At 47.3% G+C, this 18,758-nt stretch overlaps 1 protein-coding gene across 2 annotated transcripts; it reads right to left on the minus strand.

The window, feature by feature from the left end:
• Window positions 1-2,918: 2,918 nt before the first annotated feature.
• LOC118505476 (protein takeout-like) lies at window positions 2,919-13,969 on the minus strand. 2 transcript variants are annotated; one of them, XM_036041289.1, is made up of 5 exons: window positions 13,902-13,969; window positions 10,667-10,960; window positions 3,999-4,373; window positions 3,766-3,915; window positions 2,919-3,692 (listed from the first exon to the last, which is right to left on the minus strand). In XM_036041289.1, the coding sequence occupies exons 2-5, from the start codon at window positions 10,740-10,742 to the stop codon at window positions 3,538-3,540; spliced, it is 756 nt and encodes a 251-aa protein (XP_035897182.1). In that variant the 5' UTR covers window positions 10,743-10,960; window positions 13,902-13,969; the 3' UTR covers window positions 2,919-3,537. The 2 variants fall into 2 exon arrangements, with proteins under 2 accessions (XP_035897182.1, XP_035897183.1); XM_036041290.1 differs by having other exon boundaries at window positions 13,849-13,957.
• Between the last annotated feature and the right edge of the window lie 4,789 nt (window positions 13,970-18,758).

Below are 18,758 nucleotides of genomic sequence, written 5' to 3' on the forward strand. Positions count from 1 at the left end.
CAACAGCACAAGTCACAGCAAGTCGTCGCGGCGGGGTTTCGCCTACGACTCAGATCTGAGTTCGCCGGTTAAGCTTCGTGTTATCATCACCCACAATGTTATCATTCCGAGAGTCCTGAAGCATATCAGCAGCATAAAGCAATACAGGCTCCCAATTTTCTGCCCATTATGATGCACTGACCCAAGTGAAAGAAAAACGTGCCAAATAGCACGTTCTTCCTTCGCACCGGCTATGACGTTGGTAGTTACACTTCGAACTAGCGAGTTATATATGCTTGATTAGTAGATTGATAACCGAACCCCTGGTGCGGTTAAAAAATATTGGATTCAGTGAATATAAAAAAAAGTTCTATTTTTTACCACAAACGAGCAACCATAGCAAAAAAAGAAAAAAAGAAGGACATTTTTGGCATTCCTGTATCACCGTCCCGCGTCCACTTCCTATCTCAACTAGCAACAACGGTGAACGTTCGGAAGCATCCCAAGATGATGCAACAATCCCAGGATGATAGTCATTCTTTCGAAATCATTCAAAAATTGACTTAAAAAAAAAGACACTTCCCTAAAGTATGTTCGCCGCTCGAAGGAGCGCTCCTTACAAATAGTTCTCCGTTTGGGGTGTGTTTGCAGCTGTTCCTGTGCAGAAACATGTCCAAGGGCGGTGGATGGTGGTGCGCTACCGAACGCTCTTTGTTGCGAGTGAATTGGGCAGCAAACTTACGCAAGGCCAAAGGTGGCGAAGGATTTCATGAAGCACGTTTGATTGTAGCGCCCGCCTCGCTGATAGTACGGCTGCTTGGAGTTGGTGATGCTGCTGCTGTCGGGTCTGAAATTACGAGACGACATAATGTCGCTTACATTGGGACAGTTATTTTTTGCTTCACTTCATTGATTTGTCCTACGACCGTGTGTGTCTGTGGATCGTTCCGGTGATTGTAGTGGTTGTCTTTTATTTTTAGAGCATGTTAATGTTGATAGTGAGTTGAGAAGATTGCTGTTGGATTTATGTCGGTGCCCGGTTGATTAATTTGATGTTGATGTTGTTAGCTTGTGTGGGCAGTTCAATTGGAAAACTATTGAGATAGACATGAAGGATGTCGCGTACGATACATGACCGATGATGCACTGTGTACTTTGGGTATTATGATCAAAGTAGCAGAACTTTCTTCAATTTGCAAACTATCTCGACTCAAAGTAGATTACCGGCGCGGGTTTCAACAGCATTTTCTCACGGTTAGAAATTGAACTGCGTGAATAATTTCGGTGATAACCACCCGCAAAAGAAGCTCGTTTCATTAAATTCTCGTTTGTCCGTGGCTTATCAGCTACGCCGGACAGCATAAGATTGTGGGCTGGCAGTTTATGCGACGTGAAGCGATGGCTCAGACTCAGCTGCCGAACACGGGCAGAGCAATTTGACCGTTAATAAATTACTCGCACTGTGCGATTGGGCAATTAACATTATCGCTTTGTTAGCCACAGATTCGGGAAGGCCATCGGGAGGACGCAGTTGGTTGCCGGTCAGTGATCGCAAAATTGCGCAAAAATTAGTGTACACGGTTGCCTGCCGGTGGTGTCGGCTAGTTAGGGGAGGGTAATTTTCGGGTTGAAATAGAAGACTAATCGGAGTGGTGACCTTCATTGCGGAGTGTTTACGTTTTCCGCGCGCGCTGTGCTACTGCACGTTTCGTTTTCATGGCAGTAGAATTAGAATATTGATAGGCATATTTTAAACTAGCTGGACAGTTGTTTTGTTTAGCAATTAATTCTTTGTGATCTAATTGTCGTACGAATTACTATAAACTTTGTAATGTAATAATTTGTTTAGTAATTAAATAATTTAACACAGGCGCTTTGATATTATATTTAACATTATGAGTTGAGCCAAGAGATGATGGCACTTAAGATCTGTTGTACATATTCCGCTCATTATGGACACAACATTACCGCCACATAATTATTGCATCGGCCAACGCAACACCAGCCAGATGATCGTTTACTCGATCACTTCAATGCATCGTTCCATTGCGATAAGAGGAACCCTCGCGGGCCCTTGCCTCTGTCCAGAACAATCGGGCGCGTTCGAGGGCGGCCACCGCCGAAGGGCTGGCACGCGTTCCTCTTCCTTCTTAGATTGTCTCGCCAAAGATCCAAGGGCCGGCTGTTCTCGTTCCACACGCTGCCCCATCTGGTGCGTCGACCAGCCGAACCGGTGCGAACCGGACCGTCCTGTGCTGGCCGTTACGTTGAACCGGAGCACCGATAGCCGGGATGCATGCAGCCACATGATCAACAGTGCGCTTCGGCTAAAAATAAACTTCGCCCTGGCAGCCGACGTCGGTCCGCCGTATGTGGCAGTGAGTCGCCTGTGATGGTACTCTCTCACTTTCGTCTCGATAGGCTGGCTCGCAAATAGACCAGCTCGGGCACGGTTTGGGGGTATCGATGGGTTTGCTTCTTCGGCGCCCTGCTGCATGCCCTAATGACGACCGAAGGCGCCAGAAGTCGTCGCCTGGTGTGGTGCGCTCTGATAACGCGTCGAAGATGGCCACGGAACGGAAACAATAAATTTGAGCGAAAAATTAGTCCTCCTTACCGGGGTTCCGAGATGTGGAGCAGATTGCAGAGCCGTACCGATCAACGTAGACAATTACGCATCCGAGAGAACCGTAACCGTAATCAGTAGCGACACAGTGTCGCTTCCTTTTTTTGTAGGGCACGCGTAGATGGTCCGAACGGAGGGAGAAGGCGTGAAAGCCGTGGGAGCGATTGGAAGTTTCATTCAACAATATGTTCTACGCCTTACTTACTAAATATCCTGCTAAATACGTCCAAATACACACAAAAAATAGTAATTGCATACTTTAAGGCTGTATATGATGGTGATATGTAACATCACCAACAACGAGACGAAGATCAAAAGTACAATAAGGTTTCATTTTATTTTCGATTTATTAAATTGTGGTTTTGTGTTTTGAAAATCGCTTTTGCAGCCACGCTTTGCATCATCACAACGAAATATTTACACCTTAAATCTAGGGAAAATCGCGTTCGCTTTTCTGATTTCTTGTTCATTTGCCTACTTTCTTTTGTTCCAAAAGGGTTCTGGTAGAATTTAGTTTCCTCCGAGGTGAGGGGATTTTGTACAGTTTCGCCCTTCGCTTACACACTAAACCACAGGCACAACCTCAATGTGGTGATTTGCGGGATCAAATAAAGATCGAATTGTGTGAACAAAGTTGTACGTTGAGAAGAGATTTGATCTCTTTGTTGTTAGGCTGTTGTTATGTCGGTACAATTTTCTCGGCTTTCGTTTTGCTGTGTTTGTAGTTCCGTACAAACTAAAGAGGTCGCGTGCGATGCTGTCCTCCCGCACAGCACGGGACTGCTCTTGGATAAGGACATAACAGATGATTCCGATTTGTATTTGTGGCGCTAGGCACAGCTACGCGATCCTTAAGACTATACTGTGTATATCACCTATGCTTTAACGACGAATGCTAATGCTACGGATGGAAGAACGGTCTGGTGCGGGGCCTAGTCGTCCAGCAGCCACAACCGCGTCGGCAGGTTGGTAAAGGCATCGTTCAGGAACTTCCGGAACAGCTTGCCAATGCTCTGGGAGGCCGCCGGTCTCATCTCCTGGATCAGCTCGTTAGCGTTCTGGTTGAGGAACTGGTTGATTGCTTCACCTAGTGAGAGATGTGCATTGTACAAGGTTTTTAGTGACAGAATTCGGAAGCGAGCGGAAAACACGACACTTACCCAGCACATTTTGTGTGTTGACGTGGTCCTTCACCTTGAACCGGGCGTTCTTCATCGTAAAGTCAACGTTAATCTTGTCGATGCCCATAAACGATTCTCCGTCCCGCTCGACAGGTTTACCATAGATCTTGGCAATGGCGCTGATGTCAGCTGCAAAAAACGGGGTACCAGACGTGGAAAGGAAAATGTCAATAAACGCAACAGCCTCTCCGGTGCGTAATGTTCTCACTCACAGAACTCCGTCCAGAATTCGCCGTTCGATCGCACTGGAAGCAGCAGTACGTTGCCGATCACCTCGTACTTGCCGCGCGACTCTACCCGCGGAATGGCGATGCTCATGTCGATGCGTAGCTTTTTCAGATCGCTGCGCACCTCCTTGATCGTGTAGTTACCGGCACCTTGTGCTACGATGTCCGTGAACAGTGCCTTTATCCGCACGGCGCCGGCATTGTTTTCCATCGCCAGCTCCTCGATACGTAGTGGCTCGAGTGGCGGTGTCTTGAGCTCCGGCAGTCCTCGGGAAACGTACGGTTTGACAAAGTTCAGCGAGTTCCGGATGCATTTGTTGATCTCTGGATCGTTTCGTCGGCAGGGCAAAATGTATGAGGCTGTGGGAAAAGGGGTAGCATAACATTAGAAAAGGAGGCTAGTGTTTGGTCAATTTTGTAAGGCTTTAATATCTTTTGAATGTTTGTTTAGGCTGTATGTTCAAAAGAGTCCCAAAGAGACAACGTTGCTCTGTAATATCATGTGAACATTTTTAATTGCATACTTTCAGGCGCTTATCGTTGATCCGATCGATTGTGTTGGCATGAAATTCAAACTAAAGCAAATTAAATTTATTGCCACCCATTTCCAGTGAATGAAGCAATAGTGGATAGGGTTTTGGAGCGTAAAGCAATCAAAATAGCCGGATTAATTCGGATCACACATCCGGCGGTGTGCATCACATCCGTTCGAGGGTGCGAAGGCTTTCGACCGTGTTGCGATTCTGCTGCAACTTGCTCATCGAGCTGTGAGGTTTCCGTTTTGCAAAGCGTCCACGGTGAAGGCACACGGTAAGACGCCAAGCCTATTTCGGTACCATTCAGTGTTGGTCAAGGCTTTTGTGTTATGGGCGATGATAAATGAAGAAAGATCAACTTCATCGATGGCAACGTATGATGGATGGAGTGGACTACTACGTTTTGTGGCATAATCAGAAAATTCGCTTCCACGGTGGTAGGGTGCAGTACCTGCTGCCAAAGAATTAGCAGTGTGTGAATATGTCCACGTGCGGTCACACTGTGTGGCAGTGATCTGTCGCTTGACCGCTACACTAATGCTACCACTATGCATTGCAACACCGAACACTACGGCTCCGATCGATCGACGGGCGCGGGAAAGATAACGACCGGTGCAAGGTAACGCATGTAACAGAGCGTCAAAAAATGCGGCAAAATAGGAAGCTCACGCTCGGCGGACAGAAGAAATCGAGTAAGAAAGAGAAAAAGCACATTTCATTGCCCCTCTTACGCACACGTCTTGTGGTTGAGTCAAAGTGGTGGCAAAATGACCTCCGAAAAGAAAATAAATAAAACGATTGCACCAGCAGGACCGCTGGCGTCCGCCCGGGATTGCGCGTTTCCTATGCCACGGCACGATGTGCTCTTCAACGCCACCCAACGCTAATGGTTGATTGATTTTTCGACACTTTCTTAACACGATCTCTTTAACCACGATCACGCGGAACTTTGAAGTGCGACGTACGGTTGAAATTTGACAATAGCCCACCGAAGGGACCTTGAACTGTCCCCATTTCCAAACGATCCTTGGCACGCTTTTTGCAAGGTCCAGTTCGTTTGCATACGCTGGTGCTAGTCCACCGCATTGGCTGCCCAACGCTGACCGAGACCGACCGAGATCCAGGAAGTAAAAGTTTGGACGTCGGCGATAATTAGTAGGCAGTTGGTTCTTAAAATGGCCGCCAGTCTGTCAAGGGGGCAGAGAAAGATCTCGAATGCGGGAAACCAGTTCCAGCTAATTGAGCGGTAGGAAAGTAGGATAATTGAAACGTTCTGGCCAGATGCCGGGGGGTGGTGGGCGCTTGTTTAAGCCTCTGTTCGCGGGCTGGATTATGCAAAGCGAGCGGCTGACGATATTATTGGCGCGTTGCGGAAAGTGTCAAGCATTTTGTGTGTGTGTGTATAGCTTATTTCCTTGGAAAGGACTCGCGAGCGGTCGAATATCTGGCTGCAAAAAGGTGTGTAATCGGGAAACCAGTTTCAGTGGCCGGTTTTTCACGGATAGATCACCCTTAAATGGGAAGCCAAACGTCCTCCAGTGTAGGGTAGCAAATGGCATGCAACAGTCGATAGAAGATGAACAATTTGTACCGCGCTACGCATGCGCCATGTTCTAGTGTTTGGTGCCGATTCTGCCGACTCCGACTGTGTGTTGCAGTGCGTACGATTACTAAATAGCCAGCGCCACGGGACATGCGTGCAGGCATCTGTATGTGTGCGTGTGTGATTTTGGCCTTGCCACCGCCGCCCCATTTGTGCTGCCCCGTATCCATGCCGCTGCACATTTCGGGCCCTTGAAGCGATTGGGCCTGCACAAGCGCGCACGGGCAGCCCTACGAGAAAGAAGACGGCAGAACACCGATTCGCACCCCGTTGCTGTGCAGTGCGATTGGCTAAACCTGCCACCGATTGCGCCACGCACCGACGGTGGAGACTTTTGCAGAGCAAGGCGACGAACCCGTACGAATTGGATGGCCGTCGCGGCAGGGTCGCGTACAGTCGCACCGAAGAAAGACACCATTCTTGACGACCGGAGCGCACCAGAACAGTGAGCGCAATGCGTACGGTTGCAATTAAAAACACAAACACACCGATTTCGACACCGACCATCTCGGTTCGGTTTAGGGACGGATAAGTCGCGTTCGCTACCCGCACGGCAGACAGCGCTCGAAGCGAACCAACGCGAAAAGAGAGTGCGGAGGCTGGCTGGTAGAATGGTTCTGCACGGGCAGAATGCGAATGAATGCGTATCGGGGCCGTGGTAACTGGGGTAGCCGGGGCTGGTGTGCCGTTTCCTGAGGACATGTTGTGCGACTCTTCGGTCGGGCTGGTGCGTGAAACAATGACACGCTGGGCGCTGACAGACGACTGTTTCCTGGGAGGTATATTACGCGAACCGTTTCACCTTCACCGTTTGATGTGAATTAGGGTGTTTGGTTTTAAAAGAAAAATTAGGAGCGTTTTTTGAGGTAGGTTATTAGACTATTGTACCGTGTACAACCACAGGGTTGGGTAAAATTTTCTGGGCGTAAACTTTCTGGAGGAAACAATTAAGTATAAAGATAGGTTGAAGACTATGATTAAGATGCGATGAAACATGATCGATAACGTCATTTGCCTCCAAGAATGTTATATTTCCAATGGTAGTTTTCTGTACTATTGTATATTGTAAAAAAATCTGTAATCGTTTCCTACGGATCAAGAAGTGCGGTTTAAAATGCATAACTGTCGATGCAAACAGTTAAAAAAGCGTCAAACCTATGCTCCTTAAAAATAAAGTGTAAATCGCAGATTCCATTCGCCCCGAGCGAATCACCCTCTCAATCCGACCAACAACGTTTGTGCAGATTAACAGAACCGCAGCTGATGTTGAGCTGATGTGCTGTGTTTCCTTTCGAATGAAGTCAGGGTCGTACATTTCGGGTTGACCGGTGGACAGCTTTCAAAACAATGCTCTGGGCCACTGTTTGTTTTGCTTCGTGGTTGGCGCATTCTTTCCCCACACGCTGTCACTGCTCGATCTTGATCCATTCGTGTGAAGTGTTTTGTGCAGAATGGACAAACAATGCCACCCTATTGCGCCCTCAGCAACATCATCAGCAGCAAAAGGCCGCGACGAAAGCATCCTAGTCCGGACCCGGCGCACACATACACAGAGCAAAAGCATACACCCTACTCTCGCAGCGCGCCCAGTGCTCATGACAGGGACTTGCAAAAGTCGGCACTTTTCCGTCACCACCATGCGCCAAGCTGCATACGGTGCGGTTCGGCGAGTAGGTTAAAACGCTTTCGTCATCCAACACCATCGTGCCCGTTCCCGGGTACCGCTTGTTTCGGGTTGGTTGCCGAGTCAGGTGATTCATCGGCTGTGCACCCATGCTGGAAACCTTTCAAAAGGTCCCCCGGACCCCCGAAAGCTTCCTGCCAGCTGCTTGGCTGTGGTGGGCTCTTGGGCGGATTCTTGAAGCACCTTTCCCCACTGGGCCGTTCAAGCAATCGGTGTCGATTGGGTGTCCGCAGCATCGAGGGCACTGTGTCCGTTTCATCACACTCCTTTTATCATTAGCCACGGTCTAGTCTTGCGAGAGATGGTGCCCCATCGTCCAGCATGATTCATTCATACCAAACCACGTTCCACCAGCGCACGTTCACGATCGACATTGAATGGTGTGGTGTTGAATAAAATAATAAAGCTCCCCCGGGGGCCGTTTCAGGGACTTTGCGAGGTTGGAGTAGCAGGGTGGATAGTCTTAGAAGCTTAACGACGAAACCTTTTGCCGAAAAAGGGATGCCCAAACGCCACCGGCAGTATGGTTCAAGTTCACAACGATAAATGCACATTCAGACAGTCACAGCCACGTGCGCAGATTGCACAGCGCCGTGAGTGTGTTTTCTGAAGCTGAATTGATAAACCAAACAACAAAACAAAAAAACCGTTTCACTCTTGCGATGGGGACGTGTATGAGTGTAAAAATAAATAAATGAAGGAGAAAAGACGCCTTCGTGAACTTGAAACGGGTTTGGCTGTGTGGGCAAGTGCTTGCGTAACCGGTGCTGGAAAGTGGCACAGTGCGGCCATCTTCAACGCAGACTGTTTCTTTTTGATTTGATATTGTTTTTATGTTGTGTGTGTATGGCAGATCCACAATAACGTCTTTTTTGGGGGTTTGTTTGTTTGTTTGTTTGTATGTTTTATATTTTGCCAAGGTTTATTGACAAGTTTTTTTTGTCACGCCTAGTGCTGTGGTTCCACTTGGAAAATGAAAGTGTTGCAGTCAAATTGTATTCAAGAATTTATATTTTGGAAAAAAAGTGTATGCGTAAGTAGCTTAAAAAACAGCTTATTTTATTATTGATTTTTTGAGCTAAAAACCAAAATAATAAAAATAAAAATTTAAAAAGGTTGAGAAAATGTTTTTTTCTATTTGCAATACCAAGAAAAGCGGTAAACAGCAACGATCAGCTGTTGCTGAAGAGAAAGAAAAAGTGACGGTAAGGCTGCAGCACGAGCGAACCCTTTCTTTAGGCTCCGGCGAGCCATCGGAACCGGTGTGAATGTCGCTCTCGTGCCGATCCTAAGTAGCGCAGACACGGCGACCCGCTTGGGTGGTTGAAAATAGGTCACGCGGGCAGGGTGCATGCAAGGGAAACCCCATTATGCGCATACCACGCCGCGGCCGGACCAATGCGCGAAACCGTGTCCGTCTGACCGAGTGAAGGTGCCGGAATCTCCGCCGGTTTCTCACTTTTACTCTCGCTCAAGTCACCATCGCCATCCGCAGGGCCGAGAGTTGCGCGAACTCAGCCAACGAACCTCAACGAAGACCAAGCCGAGCCTGCACGGAGTGAGATAACAAGCAGACCACATGGGGAAAAAAAAACTTCAGCAAAACGAACCTTGTCACACAGGCAAGAGTATGTATGTGGTGAATCTGTTGTTTTCTTGATCGTCGATTTCGTTAACCGGACACCGAAAAGCATTGCATTTAGATGAACTACACGGCCAACACGTGTCGCATCCGCCTTTTAGGTGGGTCTGTTTTGGATGCGGTTTTATGCGTACGGATGAGCGCCAATTTAACAAAACGCTTCAAACGTAATGAAATGAGCGAGCACCACATCTGATGTAACACGCACACCGGTGGTGCCAATCGAAAACGATTGCACTGGGAAAGCGGTTCGTTGGCTGCGGCTGCAACGTGGAGGGGGGGTTGGATGTTTTTTTCGCCGTCCATCATAATCAGATATGATGACACCGGCAAAGAAATGGCCTCCAGCGGTGTAATGCAGCGCAGGAAAAACCACCGCCAAGAAACGGCCTCAATTCAGTTGGAATGAATTAGTGTTGGTTGGGCGAAAAGAAGAAAAAACAAAACAAAACACTCCCATCGCTTGGCCGTTGGCACGGAATCAAGGAAATGAACAGGCGGGTGAAGTCGAAACGCAGAACTATTAATGCACCCGGCGGGTCGGTTCCGCATCGGGTCAGGCACGGAAGGCAACCGTACCGAAACACTTTCGCTTGAACGCGGACGCGCACGCAATAATCCGGTGTTTGCGCGTAGTTTGGGTGGGTGCATTGTTATCAGGCAATCAGGGTTCCTTTCCTGTCCCCATTATCGAGTGCTCCAGCAAAAAATGTGATGTCTTCAACGGCACATTAACGGCGCAAGCAGACAAGGTTTCAAGATCATCTCCCCGTTGCCGAGATCCGTAGGGGAGAGCACCGGGAATGTTACGAACACTGGAGACTGGAGCGGATCACCTTGAACTCAAAAGACATGTGGGGAGACGGGGGGATGCAACATATTTTTCGGAAGCCAGTGACGCTACTTAACTCGTCTTCCATCGTTCAATCTTACCAAGAAAGGGAACCACACTCGGTAAACACTAACCTTGACGCGGACAGTGGGGGTTCCGAAATTAACAATTTAAATTCGTCTCCACCTCGCCGAACGGAAATCGGAGAGCAAACAAAGCATCAAAACCGGGCAAAGGCCGTCCGAGGCGGTCAGTGAAGGTTGTGTGCAGAAAAATATAACGCACGGGGTCTGTACTGTGGTCATCCGCCCAGCCACGCAGGATAAGAAGGAAAGCTTAGAGTAGTAAACACTTACGTCTTTCGTAGGCTCCCGCGACGTATGTGAGGCCCATCACCAGCAAGCTCCAAACTAGCAGACTTCGAACGGCCATCGTGAAGAACGTACGCAGACCGCGGGACACTCGGGCAGGCGGGTCGGACGGCGCTCCAAAAAAGCAAACAAAGCGGGGCGTCTGGAGCGAGAGCTGCTGGAGCGTCCTTGCGGGTGACTTGTAGTGCGGCCGTTGTCACCTGCTGTAGCCTTTGGACCCAAACTGTCGGTATGCACTTAAACCTTCAACACTTTTGACGCATTCGGTTACACCTACCCCTGTATTATAGCACAACCGAGAGGAAGAGAATCGTTGTTGAAGCATCGAACAAACAGCAAACAGAAAAACGGGTGTGTTTGCCCACGAGGAAGACGCAATCGACGATCGGTCCCGATTTCGAGTGCGGTTCCTCCCGGCTGGAGCACTACCATATGATTAGCTCGCTGATCGATTAAGTCCCTGACATCATCGAGCGTAAATTAGTGGGCAGCCGCGTCTGGGTCGGAAATAAACCTTGACGTTTCTCCTTCATCCGGGACACGAACTAGCGATCATAAACCGATCAACCCATCCCTGCACCCCGACAAGGATCGATTACTGGAACGTGCGCGTTCTTAGAACGCGCTCTTTCCGTACTACTATATATGCTCACGGGGAAGATTAAGCAAGCTAACCGGGGACATTAAGCTCTGTAAAAGGGGACTGTTTAATGTGATTTTTGCCCTTCTCGCCCATGGAACGATATGAAACAGAGACTTCACTGCCAAATTGGCGTTTCAGAGGAGTGTTATACGTGCTAATGTGTCGAAGAATTGATCACCTCACAAGGTGCCACCCTGCTGTGGCTTCCAGTAAGTGTGCTAATATTACCCGACCGGTACAGGTCGTCAGGCAAGGAATCAAGCAACCAGCAGGTGGAGGCTATTGTTGATTAGAGGGCAGGCGACGAGCGGGTTGCCTTTCGCAGTGTGGTCAAGTATTTCGCTGTTCGCTTGCGTAAACACACATCTTGATTTATTCTACGGCTTTCTGGCGATCAAGGCACGGCTAGAACGCGGGTAGCGTCCGGTTTCTGAGATAATGGACGATAGTCGAGCCTGGGTGAGGTGATTTGTGTTGCGAGGTGGTAGCTTAATCGAATCTACAGAGCTGAAAGTATTTTCTCACCGGAAGACATAAGGGCGTTGCTGTAGGAAGGGAAGGAAACTCTTCCAGTGTTGTTTTTCCACCAAGCAAGCCTAATAGTCTGTAGAAACATGCTAAAAACATGAGCTCTGGGAAAATTCTACTGAATGTTGCTAACTGCAATAATTAAATTGAAATTTTCAGACGAGCTGAACGATTCCAACCTTAATTAGGAAGTTCCGACTACGTAATATTTGTCGGAGCTTTGTCGAACAATAGGTAATTTCTTTTTCAGTTCAAATCCGCAAAAAACAAGTCATTGGAGCCACTAAGACGTCATATTAGCACCCTATTTCCACTTGATCCTTTCAGACAATCGAAGCACTTAACTTCTCCCTGGGAAGTGTCTGCTTAAAGCTAGCCGACACTGTCGCTCTCGACGGACTCTTTCGGATTGACCCAGTTCTTTTTACCCGATTTCGCTACCATCGATGGTAAAATAGCAGGAAAAACCGGCTTCTGCATTTCGAAGAAGGTGAAACAAACACCACCAGCAGCTCACCCCGTAGGCCAGCCAATAGCGCCGAATGCATTTGGCGAGTGTTCGAGCTGTCAAAACGGTCCCCGGTCGCCGTCGCACAGGGAACTAAAAACAAACGAAAAGCACCGAACCGATCCTATCCGAATCGAACGGGGAGGAGGGATGATCTTTTATAGCACTTGCAGGCTTCAGCCCGTGTTGCTGGTGGAGGTTTGAAGCCAAACCGAAATGGCCCCGGCCGTAGCTTCTGGACGAAGCAGAAACCATCTAGCGGCAGCATCCAGCGTCTTCACCGGTTGTGTTGCAGAAATTGAGAAGCCAGCTGGTAACGTAGTAATTGAATTATATAAGCAGAATCTCTGTCTCTGCCTTGTTTATTATTCAATTTTGCGTTCCATCTCTCGGTGTGTGTGTGCGTGGGTACGGGCAAAAGATTTTCCGACACCCGGGAGATGACGACACCCGGAGGACCAGGTTGTTTCGCAGGGAAGAATGATACTGGTGGTTCGATTCAACACAGAAATGACACCCTCAATCTTGGACTGCAAGCAAATGGTGTCAGTGTTGGATGGAAGGACAGCAAAAAAATCAATTCAGGTTAAATTAGCTATGGGATGGAAGTTTGAAGTTTGCATCGTAGGGATGCGCGTAGCCGCTCTGGTCGAGGTAAAGGAGGGTGAGCGACGACGCGTTTCTTTCGTTCGGTTTCGGCACGCAGTGCGGTTGGATAACGCAGTGCGAACGACTGGCGGACTGGATGTCGATGGGGATGCTAGGGACGGGTGAAATTCACCGTGCCAGCACGCTGTGATCGTAAATGGCACTCCCCAGTTTGCTGTGAGCTTAAAAATATCGGGCTGGTTTCGGTTTTCGAGCAGCGCCGTGCAGCTGGTCTGCCCATGCTGCCCAAGAGTCCGCAGCCTCGGCGCACAACCACACACGGTTGTCGGTGGTGTAAGGCAAGACATGCGCCCGTTAGAGATATTTGCACAATTCCCATCCCTTCCAGCTCCAGCTCGTGGGTTGGTTAACACCGGGAAAGGGAAAGAGCTTTTCCCTTTCTCGCTCGCTCTTTCTCTCTTTCGATGCCACTGCGTGCGTACGGTCATCCAAATTGGGCTTCTCAAGACATCGCGAACGCTTTTGGAAGGTTTCGTTCAAAGATTTAGTCACAATTGGGGATGATTTTCTGCTCAAGCACACAACCCTCCGAAGCAATTGGTCGAAGTCGATGTGGAGACAACAACGCATTAGTACACTTTAAATCTCTCAGACTTCACACTCGCACACACGAACACTCAACACGCTCACCAACTGTCCGAATGGATCGAAAAAGGTGTCGTAAAGTATTTGCGATCAATTTTATGCCTCACTGTGTGCTTTCTCTTTCTTCGTTCACCATGACAACGGTGGCACGAGGTGATAATTCACAAGGTCGTATATTTAACGGCAAGAGTCCACATGGAGGATGTTTGTTGAGGAAAAAAAAAACGCACATACGATACACAAAGAAAAAGAAAAGCACTAGCCACTAGCCACAAAACTATACGCACCAAACTACCAAACTGGCACTACGCACCGGAGCGACTTTGCGCGAACGAATGAAGCCGTTGCATTCGGCGCGGCACACTTTTATATGAGCTGTGCTTTTTTTGTTCGCTCCACTCACACGGCAACTCACCGAAAGCTCACTCTCGCTCGCAGCTCTCTCAACATTTTCCTTCGGCCTAAGTGGTTTAGTATACACTGAGTGTGCAAAACAATCGATAAAAGAACGACGATCGTCGCTCAGCTCACCACGAGTGAGTGACTGCAGAGTTACCGTACTTTATCAGTGAAGGTGTGTTCTTGATGTTAGATGTGCCTCTACTCCAACAACAATGTTTATCATCTACAAACTTTATCATTTACCCGCTCGGTAGCTCAACCTTCATCGTTGTGCAGGTTACCATCATTAGCATTAGCAGTTCGGTTCGTCGCTGACCGTATCGCACAAGTTCTTTGTACGTGAAAGCTTCGTGTGGTTTATTCTCGAGCCGGTTTAAGGTTTTTTGCTGTTGCAAAATACCGGTTCCAAGAGTGGTATTCAACGTATTCTCTCAGCACTGCTTCCGCTAGCATGTTCCTGGTTGTCAGATTGAAGCCTTTTTCGTACAGTTACCATCGTTCCCGGTTGATCGTTTGCGTTTGGTCTGTTATGCTGTCACACGATTGCGTTTTGACCGAAACGATCAGATAACAGATTTATTGTTCATTTGAGTGACCTCAAATTATCATATTTTCATACTCATCTCCACGCGCGCCCCGTCTGCCGCATGCAATCAACAAAATCTGAATATCGGCCCTAAAAATAGTGTGCCATCGGAACCGTTTTCGGGTGGGGCACAAAAAGGGAAGTAGTAAACAATTGGTCCGTGGTTCACTTATATCTGGCCGTCACACCGGCTACTGTGCAACGAACCGGGAATAACTAATTGATTTAAATCGTGCACCGGTGTGCGTAGTCAAATTATGATTTTGCCACGTTTCACGGTAGCCAATGCCAGAAAACCGACTTCGGTTTGGCTGGCTGATTTTCGGCATAGTACAAGGAACAGGCCGATCGGCTGTAGCCACCCGACTGTGTTATCATCGGCCGAAGAAGCGGAAGTGCATTAATCAGAGTACGAACTTTGAAGGCCGCCCGGCCTATCCATTAGCGTATTCGATGCGAGAAACAAAGGCAAGATATTCGAGCGGGAGGATTTTTCGTCCACCGCTCTGCCGTATCGTATCGCAAGCATGTCCTTGTACCGGAGCAAAGATCTCCAAAAACGGTGTGGCGTGTGGACTTTTGATACAGCACTAATACTGCTGTCGTGTTGAAGTTGCTGGTGTTACAGCTGGTACGCTTTGCTTTGCAAAAGCTAGAAACAAGCAAAAAATGTATTTCCACATTAGTGCGAAAAATGGCAACAGAAATTGCTAATTAAACATTCTGCTCATCACCAAATTCCGCATGCTTTCGCTGTTTCAGAGCCCTTTGGCAATAGATTTGCTTCGATTACCAAATTTTAAGCCGAAAACCCCCAATGTTATGAGATGTGTCTAAGCGTAATCAAACTCACCAGCATCACTGATTAAGGGTGCACAAAGCAAAGCAAAACAATCTACTATACGCGAACATCTAAGTCAAGGTAGCGTCGTTTAATTGCATAAGATAAAATCATTCAACCGATATGAGGTGGACTGGGTGTTGGTAGCGTATACGAGAGGCAAGGACGGCAGAGAGCCACAATAATCGATTAAATGCGTGCCCTTCGCGTAAATGGAGCATTAAAGTTATCAGCCCTCAATCGGACGCACGCAATGGACAATAGTTAGTGTACGGGGTAGCATACGAGTGTTTTTCTTTCCTCTCGCAACATGATTTGATTACAGATAGAATGACACATTAAAACTTTCGGTAAGTTTAGGTAGAAAATTCTAATAAAAAATGGGACGTTTCAGTAGCTCTCATTTTCTGTGAATGTCAAATCAAAGATGTCGAAAAGGGCAGAACAAGATCTCTGAAGTCTAAGGTGCCATAGAAGACAAAACTCGAATATTGCTTCACCATAATCCAAAAATGTAATCAATTCTTCCTGTTAGTGGGCTGGTTCTGAACGAAAGCGAAAAATAAAACGCTAACCCGGAGGTGTCCCTTGCTCGATGCTAATAACCTATAAGTCACGATAAAAGCTTGACTCTCTGGAGGTTGTTTTGTCCCGGTACGCAGCACGCACAACATCACCAAAGCAACGTTCGGTTCACGGTGGTTTTTGGGTGTAGGAATGAAACGGGCTACAGTCATAATAAATTCAATCCTTCTAGAATGGTCGCCAATCTTCTGGACTCCGGAAACAGAACACGTTTGTGGTTTATGATAAAGCAAAAGTGAAAAAACGGCAGTAAGCTATAATCCTGATCAGCAGGTTTTGCTTTATTCCGGTTAGTTATTTGTGTAGCACTACACCGGGAAAAGCCAACAGAATGTTTAACTTCCAACATTTTCAAACGAGATGCAAATTTCATTCCATTTCTGTAGAAACAAAGTTTTGAAAAAACATGCTTTTTTAACTGATTCACGTTGAAGCTTTTTGGTGGATTCGTGTTGGAAGAAAGACAGACTCGCGCTCAGACCCTCTCACCTGGCTTCACATTGTTTCTCACAGTTCCCAGTGTTGGGTTTTGTGGTTCTCAGGCGAATGTGTTTCTAAAGCCGGCAAAGGAGCAGTTTAGCGCCCAGATTGAAGCAATTCCATACCGCAGTTACAGTTTGCACACACCGATTGCACAGCTGAGGTTTCGAGGGTTTGAGGTATCGATTAAGGAATTCCCATAGCTTGCGCCCTACCTTGCACCATTTCCCACCCCAGGCCCCGGGTTCGATAAAGGTGTAGCTGTTTATGAGTCAGCTGGAAAATGGGTAATTGTTTTCCGAGTGAAACCGAAAGCTGAAACCCCGGTTCCCAGGTGGAATGAGAATTTCCAAATTTTATTTGTTTTTGTAACTTCATCCACTCGTGCAACAAGCGCTTGGAGGTACAACAACAATACAAAAGTAGAGCTTCGAATGTGTCGCTGGTTTTTCTAATCTCGCGGTCCGCTTGGCAGTTGGGCAGATTTGAATGAGTTCATTCTTATTTTACGGCGTCCTTACATTTTGACACGCCCTTTCGGGTATGGGTTGGGGGTCACAACTAAGAACGAACTGATTTGAATGGAGTTAGCTGATCTTGAATTTATCCAACCGCCAGTTAAAAGGCCACGACCACGATCATATCCAACGTCGATTAGTTTTTTTCTTAATCGGAAACTAAACCCTACACTATAACTAACCGGCAACCATTATGTCCTTGTTAGTGTTGCACCATGACCGCCAAAAAGGCTACTGCAAGCGAGGTAGCTAGGTTCTGTTCGCCGTACCATCATCATCTAGCTGAAATCGGTTGACAAGCGTGATGGAAACCGGATGAGACTTTTTTGCTTCTTCTATTGCTCCCTTTTTCTCTCCCTTTCCGCGCGAAATCGAATCAAATGAATGGTTCAGAACTGATTTCAGAAACTGTTCTGTTCTGTTGTTTTTCTTTCTTTCCTGTAGCGTTACGGGCATGGTTATCCAGATGCCGCGGGCCGGCTCGCTGCTGATAAGTGGTGTGAAGGCTGCAGAGAATCGTGCGAGCCAAGGTTGCGCTAGAGCGCTAGAGCATGCGTATCATTGTACCAGACGAATTGTGGAATGGTAGTGTATGTGTGTGTGGAGTTAAATTGGAATGAGTGGCTGATGGTAGAGGTGGATTTTTAGAGCAGGAGTGGGATTGAGGTGGAAAATTTTGCATTGTGAGTGCGAAACACTGAATCGTTTCTTTTTTTTGGACCAACTGATTGTTTAGCTCGATTCAACTTAAACTTTCGTTTTGGTCTGTTTTAAAAGCGTTTTTTTTAATGTGTTTAATAAGCTTAAAATAGGCTTGCTGTGTTATAATAGCACAGTGGCACCTAGTCGAATGGTATATCCTTGTATCTAAGGGGCCTGTCCGACTGAATCGATCCATGACCTTCCTATGTACTAGATTGAATGACATAACTTGAAAGTGTAGGATGCGTCCTGACTACAATTCGTACGTTGGATCTATAAATTTAGTCCAAGCGAACTGTAAACTTGTTGTTTTGCAATATTTCTGATAAGGTGATCGAGAGATAGCAATTTAATAAGCGCCATCTATGTGTGAATATTAAAGTAAGTACAGTATAAAAGCAGCTGCATTACTAATACAAGAATACAACGTCTGCCAATTTTCTAATCTGATATGCAGTTCTCATCGCAGATAAAGAATTATTGCTCTACTTCCTAATTCAATGACACGGTACGGCTGATTATGCATGCTAATGTCGCTTATGCTTCCTCGTGGCAAAGGCACCTCCTGTCCACTGGCAGGTTGTCAAAGAGCGCATCTAAAACGCATCAAGCAGAGCAGAATAAAAAAAAAACCGCTCCCCAACTGAAGCGTTACACAGTGCAATCGTGCGCTAAGGTTCGTTGGCTACGATTAATGTGCAAGAAGGAAGCGAAATAAATAAGCAGTGAAAGAGCGTGATTGAGTTTACGTTCCTGCCCCACAGCGTACCGGTGCAGCTTGTCGTGCCAACCCCGCTGAGGGATCTATTCGTGACACGACTGTGACCCTTTCCGCCGTGATCGGAAGGCATTGATTTTGCTCACATTAATCTTGCAGAAGGACCTCGGGCGCTGATCGTGGCACGTGCTGGTGGAATTTTGATCCTATCATGTGTGCAGTGTGTGCATTGAATGTCGCATTCTCCTAGCAGTAGAATAGGACCGAATAAAAGGTCATTAGTTGTTAGTTGGATGTGTGCATGAAACAGGC

Source organism: Anopheles stephensi, chromosome 2 (genome assembly GCF_013141755.1).
Source record: "Anopheles stephensi strain Indian chromosome 2, UCI_ANSTEP_V1.0, whole genome shotgun sequence".
Lineage (NCBI taxonomy): Eukaryota > Metazoa > Arthropoda > Insecta > Diptera > Culicidae > Anopheles > Anopheles stephensi.

Coding starts and splice junctions, on each gene's coding strand:
- LOC118505476 (XM_036041289.1), bottom strand. CDS start 10,742: ATGGCCGTTCGAAGTCTGCTAGTTTGGAGCTTGCTGGTGATGGGCCTC. Junction 4,374..10,666: donor CGCGGGAGCCTACGAAAGAC/GTAAGTGTTTAC, acceptor CTTTTCCCACAG/CCTCATACATTTTGCCCTGC. Junction 3,916..3,998: donor CGAATTCTGGACGGAGTTCT/GTGAGTGAGAAC, acceptor CGTTTTTTGCAG/CTGACATCAGCGCCATTGCC.